At 49.7% G+C, this 7,089-nt stretch overlaps 1 protein-coding gene across 1 annotated transcript; it reads left to right on the forward strand.

The window, feature by feature from the left end:
• The first annotated feature begins 220 nt into the window (after nucleotides 1-220).
• LOC130265860 (olfactory receptor 14I1-like) lies at nucleotides 221-4,533 on the forward strand. Its single transcript, XM_056515176.1, has 4 exons — nucleotides 221-416; nucleotides 3,310-3,378; nucleotides 3,528-3,828; nucleotides 4,202-4,533. Exons 1-4 carry the CDS (start codon nucleotides 329-331, stop codon nucleotides 4,218-4,220), a joined length of 477 nt encoding a protein of 158 aa, XP_056371151.1. The 5' UTR covers nucleotides 221-328; the 3' UTR covers nucleotides 4,221-4,533.
• The last annotated feature ends 2,556 nt before the right edge of the window (nucleotides 4,534-7,089 follow it).

Below are 7,089 nucleotides of genomic sequence, written 5' to 3' on the forward strand. Positions count from 1 at the left end.
TTAAAACTTTATTTAACGCTGAGTATGTTGTTCCTGTATCTACAAAAATTTCATTTTCTTTACTTTGTCCATTAACTTGATTATAACCAGAGAGTATGTTAGGGAAAGACTACAGCATGGTATTATTTGGTTCCCCATGGAACCAAATCTCCATTGTGACAGTCTGGAACCTCATGGAACCAAGGGGCCTTTGTGACACTGCAAGGCCTCAGGCAACCAAGGAGTGCAAAGGTCTCAAACATTCCTTGCATGGTTCTGCCTTGAGGAAGGGGAACCTCCCTGGTGGCACTTTGGGCTGGCACACACCGGAGGAGTGTGTCTGTTTTCAATGGGGAAACTTAGGACTTCTTCAAAAGAACCAGGAAAATCCCTGTTTGCCTGTGCTCAGCCACTTCTCCAAGCAAAGCAGGTCCCAGGTGAGTGAGGACAGACAGGATGGGGTTGGGCAATGTGGAACAAGGTTGTCCACACTGGGTCAGACCTCAAGGCACAGCTTCTCTGAGCTTCTCTCACCTCCTGAGGAGAGACCCTGGATCAGCATCAATCACAGAATGTTGCAGTCACTTCTTCTCTGAAGAGAAGATTTATAAAATACACCCTTTAAAAAAAAAGGAATGTGGTTTGTTTAGAAGCTCCTTGAAGTATTTCTCCGTAAGTATTTTAGGAAATCTTCCCATGAACTGCACCAGAGCAGAGGGAATTCAAGGCAGACCCATGGTTTGTCAGGACTTGCTGATCCTGTGGTGCATTTGATGCTGAGCCCTTGAACCTTGGAGCCTGAGAGGAGATTGCACAAACCTTTCCAGGAGTCCAAGTCAGAAGAAAAACCCAAAGCGTCTCAAAGCATTAATGGGTCCCACTGAGGTCCATCCCCACCACAGGCTCATCATGGACTCTTTGGAAGAAAGAATTGGAGCCCATGATTGCCCAAAAACCTCTCAGAGTCAGAGAGGAAAGTAAAATGTAAAGTACCTTTGAAACCTTAAGTATCTCAAAGTATTAATAAGCACCACTGAGTGTCAATACAAAGCTCTCATGGCACTCCTAAAAGTAGATAATTGTCCATGCAGGGTGCTGCATGATTGCATAAACTACTAAAAGCTTGGTGTCAAAAGGAAAACTCCAAATACCTTAAAAAACTGACTGCCTTGAAGCATTAATGAGCCCCACTGAGTGTTGCTACTGAGAAAGGCTCTCAAGGGACTAATTAAAGCAGATAATTGGAGGCCATGATTGCACAAAGCTCTCAGAGACTCCAAGGCAAAAGCAAAACCCAAAGTCCTCAGAAAAACCTGCAGTCCCTGGGAGCATGAAGGAGCCCCCAGGGCCATTCCTGACCAAGGCTCCCCAGAGACTGGTCCCAGCAGATCCCTGAGGCTACTGGGATGTGGGGGAGATGCTGAGGGCAGGACAAGGGGTGACAGTGCCCAGCCTTGCTGGGGCTGTGCCAGGAGGCCCCAGTGGCTCAGGACAAGGTGTCTCCTCACAGCCCTTGGTGGCACAGACCCTGCTGTGCCCCAGGGCACCAAGGCTTGGCTTCTCTTTGTCCCCACCTGTCATCACTGCCTCCAGTTCTTGGCTCTGATTGAGGCCTGGGGACACTTTCTCAGTTGTGTCCCTCAGTGGGACCCATTAAAACTTTATGAAACTTTGGAGTTTAATTCTGACTTGAAATTCTGGAGAGGTGTCTTCATCTCCCTCCCAGGGACTGATGTTCAGGACCTCAGCACAAACCCCAAGAGGGTGATTAAAATCCTTGTGCTGTGTCTGTGCTGCTGGGCTGGGCTGGGCTCCTGGCACAGAGGCAGCTCCTGGCAAGGGCAGCACTGCAGAGAGACAGCTCTGCCCAGGAGCAGCTCTTCTCCCAACCCAGCAGGGCTGGGGCACTGCCTGCAGCCACCCTGGGCACAGCACAGAGGCACTGAGAGCTTCAATCATTCAGGGCTGGGGCAGAGTCATTCCCAGCCCTTGACACAGAAAGCCTCTGGCTGCTGGACAGTGCAGCTGCAGCTCCTGCAGTGATCTCCTAAAGCTGGAACATCCCAATGCCTACAGACACCGTGAGTACCTTCACTGATTATTTCTGATGTCGGGGAGGTGAAATGCTCATGAAGATCTGACATGCTGAGGGTTTCTGATCAGTCATAGAATATTTCCAAGACAAGGATTTTGATAAAAATAAGGAAATTTCCTAAGACTTTGTATTCGGTTTCCTACTACTGGAGAATGACAGGGAGGTAGGGATAAATATTAATGGGATTACAAATTTTGATAAGTGCTTGAGACATGCAAACTGTTATTTTCAGTGATCAATAGCTTCACACGAGATTCCTCATGTGCTTTCATCCACTCTGCCCATGGACAGCACCAGCATCCCCTTTGCTGGACACATCAGGCTCAGTCTGACCTGTCCTTTCCCCCACCTGCAAACAGAACCTCCCCCAGCCACTGCCCTGAGAACAGGCAGGTTCTGTAGGGGCAGGGAGAGTGCACAGAGATTTGGGGGCTGTGAGTGCTGGCAGGGAGAGATCAGGCACGGGGAAACACCTCCAGGAGGAAAACCTCCAGAATGCAGAGAGATAATCAGGGGATGAGAAAAACCCAGAAATGTTGTGTCAGGGAGAGTTTAGAGATCCCTGTAGGATCCCCTGCAGTGTAGCCCCTCTCTCTGAACAAGCCCCCTCCCTCCTGTCCCACATCCAAGCCTCTGCCCTCAGGGTTGGGGGTCCAAGGGGTGAAGCCCCTCCTGTGCAGGCAGAGCTGCAGCAGAGCCGTGGGGCAGCTCTCCAGCCCCGGGCCCAGTTCCCTCTGCAGAGCACAGGGCTGAGAGCAGCTGCTGGGCATTGGGGGCTCTGGGAGGGGGCACAGCTGGCTCAGGGTGATGCTTTCCCCAGTGCCCAGCTGTGAGCAATGCTGTCAGTGCAGCCAGGGAAGCAGCGGGATCTCCCAGAATTCAGTGTAGTCATTGGGACACATAGAAGTGTCTCTGAGATATCCTCCCAAGCTGGGAGCTTCAATCCAGGATGCAAATCTGTCCTAGATCATCTTTGTGTTATCTGAAACAGGGAATGGCAGAGGTGTTATGACAGTGAAAATTCTGTTGGAGTGATAAAATGAGCAACATGAGTCCTTGGCTACAAATGTGGTGCTGGAGTGTGGAGGTTCTCAGCAGTACCTGGTGGTTTTCAAGGGAAACATGGAGGGATGATCACCTTCCACTTGAACAGGATTAAAGCCTAGAGAAACTCTGAACAGGTCAGAATGACAGATCATATTCCTTCTCTCTCCACTCATCACTTTGCCTCACAGAACATGCTCTGGTCTCCCTGGCAGCAGCAGAAATGTTGAGATGTCTCATATCCAGGAATACCAGGAGAGGTATGGAGGAAGCTTAAAAAACTTCTCTAGAATTCTTAAACCCTAAAGGACGTCGGTGTGTATTAGAGGGGAGGATGTATGAGAAATGGCTTTGATTTCACTTAGAGCTATCTCCCCTATCTCTTCACTGTCTCTATCTCCATGAACAGGTCTCCATGTCCAGAGACACCAAATGTCCAACAGCAGCTCCATCAGCCACTTCCTCCTGCTGCCACTGGCAGACACGTGGCAGCAGCAGCTCCTGCACTTCTGCCTCTTCCTGGGCATCTCCCTGGCTGCCCTCCTGGGCAACGGCCTCATCATCAGCGCCGTAGCCTGCGGCCACCACCTGCACACCCCCATGTTCTTCCTGCTCAACCTGGCCCTCAGCGACCTGGGCTCAATCTTCACCACTATCCCCAAAGCCATGCACAATTCCCTCTGGGACACCAGGAACATCTCCTACTTAGGGTGTGCTGCTCAGGTGTTTCTGATTTTATTCTTTCTTGGTGCAGAGTATTTCCTCCTGACCATCATGTGCTACGACCGCTACGTGTCCATCTGCAAACCCCTGCACTACGGGACCCTCCTGGGCAGCAGAGCTTGTGCCCACATGGCAGCAGCTGCCTGGGCCAGTGCCTTTCTCAATGCTCTGCTGCACACAGCCAATACATTTTCCCTGCCCCTGTGCCATGGCAATGTCCTGGGCCAGTTCTTCTGTGAGGTCCCACAGATCCTCAAGCTCTCCTGCTCCCAGTCGTACTTCAGGGAACTTGGGCTTCTTGCTGTTAGTGTCTGTTTGACTTTTGGTTGTTTTGTGTTCATTGTTTTCTCCTATGTGCAGATCTTCAGGGCTGTGCTGAGGATCCCCTCTGAGCAAGGACGGCACAAAGCCTTTTCCACCTGCCTCCCTCACCTGGCCGTGGTCTCACTGTTCTTCAGCACTGTGATTTTTGCCTACCTGAAGCCCCCCTCCATGTCCTCCCCATCCCTGGATCTGGTGGTGTCAGTTCTGTACTCGGTGGTTCCTCCAGCCCTGAACCCCCTCATCTACAGCCTGAGGAACCAGGAGCTCAAGGCTGCAGTGTGGACACTGATGACTGGATGGTTTCAGAAGCATTAAACTTTTGGCCAATGTTTGCAAATCATTTGCAATAAAAGTCATCTTTAATAGTTCTTGTTGGGTTTGGTGGTTTCTTCTTTCCTTTCTTTCAGTTTTTTAATATTGTTCAAATAAAAGAAGTCATTGTTTGTGCCATATTCATTTTTTTTAATCTCCAACTTCACTGTGACCCACAGACTGTTTCAATGGGGAGCTGTGCTCTCAGTGGCTTTAAATTAATTAAGTGATCTCCCAGCAAAGTTTTCACTGGAGATCCCCCTTTTGTTCCTTTCCCTGGAGCTGCAGCAACAATGTCTGTGTGCAGAGCTGGGGGCAGATCAGTGCTGGCACAGAAGCTCTGCTTCTGCTGGCCACACTGTTCCTGATCCAGGCCAGGTGCCATTGGCCTTCTTGGCCACCTGGGCACACTGCTGGCTCATGTCCAGCCTGCTGCCCATCAGTGCCCCAGGTCCCTTTCTGCCTGGCCGCTCTCCAGCCACTCTGTCCCCAGCCTGGAGCACTGCAGGGGTTGTTGTGGCCAAAGTGCAGGACCCAGCACTTGGTCTTGCTAAACCTCACCTTGTTGGATTATGGCCATGGATCCAGCCTGTCCAGGTCTCTCTGCAGAGCCCTCCTACCCTCCAGCAGATTCCCACTCACACCCAGCTTGGTGTCATCTCCAAAGTTGCTGATGGTGCACTCAGTGGCCTCATCCAGGTCGTCAATGCAGATACTGAAATCCACACTGGCTGGCTCTGGTCCCTCAGCCATCCTGCAGGTGCCCTGTGATGGCACTCAGGGTGATCTGTTCCATCACCATGCAGGGCACTGAGGTCAGGCTGACAGGCCTGGAGTTCCCCAGATCCTCCTTCCAGCTCTTCTTGGGGATGGGCTCACACTGGCACCTCCAGTCCTCTGGGACCACCCTGGTGAGCCAGGACTGATGGTAAATGATGGAGAGCAGCTTGGGGAGTTCATCCAGCAGCTCCCTCATCCCCCTAGGATGGATCCCACCTGGTCCCAGAGACACCTGTGAGCATCTGAGTGGCTCAGCAGGTCCCCAGCTGCTTCCTCCTGGATTACAGGGGGTCTGTCCTGTTGGGGAAGTGTTGGGGAGAAGGAAGATGTTACAGGAAAGCCCTAGTTACTAAATAACCATGAAAACAATCGGGTGACCTGCTGAAGCTAATCCACTCTTGTCAAACAATGCTCTCGGCCAGAGAGCTACTCCAAAGGTCACAAAAGATTTATCAGGGTCCAAGATTAGATCTTAGAGTTTAGAATGTCACACATTATGCTAATATAAGGATTCCTATAGGCTGCATGTAAATGCTATAGAGTTAGTATTTTGTGTTAGATTGGTTCTTAGAAATTAGAATATTCATGATATTAGAATATTCATATTATTATATTACAAATGGGAAGTTGGTCTCTTTACTCTCTTTGCTCTTCTTTCCTTCTCTTCTCCCACTTCTCCTCTCCTCTCCCTCTTCTATTACCCCAATACCCTTTTATCCCATTACTCTCTCTCCCTCCCCCTTCTCTTTTTCTTTTTATGCTCTTTACCTTCTTTACTCTCTTTATTCTCTCTCTGCCCTCCCTCTTCTCTCTTTCTCTCCCCCCTTTTCTTTCTTTAACCTGCATGTGGCTGTGCCCAGCAGCTCCCAGCAGACTCTCTTATAATAAACTGCAACTGTAGCTTTTAGCATTTACAGAGCGTTTGAGTCTTGTTCCACGCAGTCCACCCTGATACAAAGAATCCAAGAGTCTCCCGCATTGTTCTGCTCCCTGTCCCCATCTCCCAGCTCATGAAAACACTTGTTGTGAGGACAACCTGTCTTATTGTTGAAAAGTGAGGCAAAGAAGGGGTTAAGTACCTCAGCTTTTCCTCATCTTTGGTAACCATACCCCCTCCAATAAGAATAGGATGTTCTCTTTATTCTTCCTTTTGCCATTAATGTATTGAGAAAATAATTTTTGTTATCCTTCACAGAAGTGGCCAGGTTCTAATTGAGCTTTTACCTCTCTAAATTTTCTTTCTGCATGACTTAGAGACATTCTAAGGCATTTCCTGAGTTCCCTGGCCCTCTGTCCAAAGGTGATGCAATCTAATTTTTCCCCTGATTTCCCACAAAATTTCCAAGCCCATCCAGGCTGGCTTTTTGCCATTCTGGCTCAGCTTTCCTTGAATACGACAGGCTGCTCATCCACCTTCAGGATTTCTTTCTTGATGTGTTTTCATCTTTCCTGAACCCCCTTGTTATTAAAGGCTATTTCCAAAGGCACTCTCCAAATCTGCATCCTAAACAGGCCAAAGTCTGCTCTCTGTAACTCCAGTGTACATGTTTTGTTGATGCCCCTTCTTCTTTCATATTTAAAAACTCAATAATTTCATGGTCACTGTACTCTAAACAGCCTCTGACCCCCACATCTCCCACCAGCCCTTCTCTGTTTGTGAACAGCAGGAGACAGAGCTTTCCTTGAGAGTGGGAAGACCTCCCCAAAGTGCAGCCTGGAAGGTTCAGCCTGGAGGTGAGGAAACAGCAAAGTCCCTCCCAGGGCAGAATATTGGTGGCCAAGGTGTCCCAGCAGGAGGCTGGGCCATGCCATGGCTCTGTGTGCCAGGAGCT

The sequence above is a fragment of the Oenanthe melanoleuca genome, linkage group LGE22 (assembly GCF_029582105.1).
Source record: "Oenanthe melanoleuca isolate GR-GAL-2019-014 linkage group LGE22, OMel1.0, whole genome shotgun sequence".
Lineage (NCBI taxonomy): Eukaryota > Metazoa > Chordata > Aves > Passeriformes > Muscicapidae > Oenanthe > Oenanthe melanoleuca.

Bases quoted from the DNA above. Each gene is read 5' to 3' on its own strand.
- LOC130265860 (XM_056515176.1), top strand. From the start codon at position 329: ATGGGGAAACTTAGGACTTCTTCAAAAGAACCAGGAAAATCCCTGTTT. The intron at 417-3,309 runs GTGAGTGAGGAC...TTTGCCTCACAG, and splicing joins CCAAGCAAAGCAGGTCCCAG to AACATGCTCTGGTCTCCCTG. The intron at 3,379-3,527 runs GTATGGAGGAAG...CTCCATGAACAG, and splicing joins ATCCAGGAATACCAGGAGAG to GTCTCCATGTCCAGAGACAC.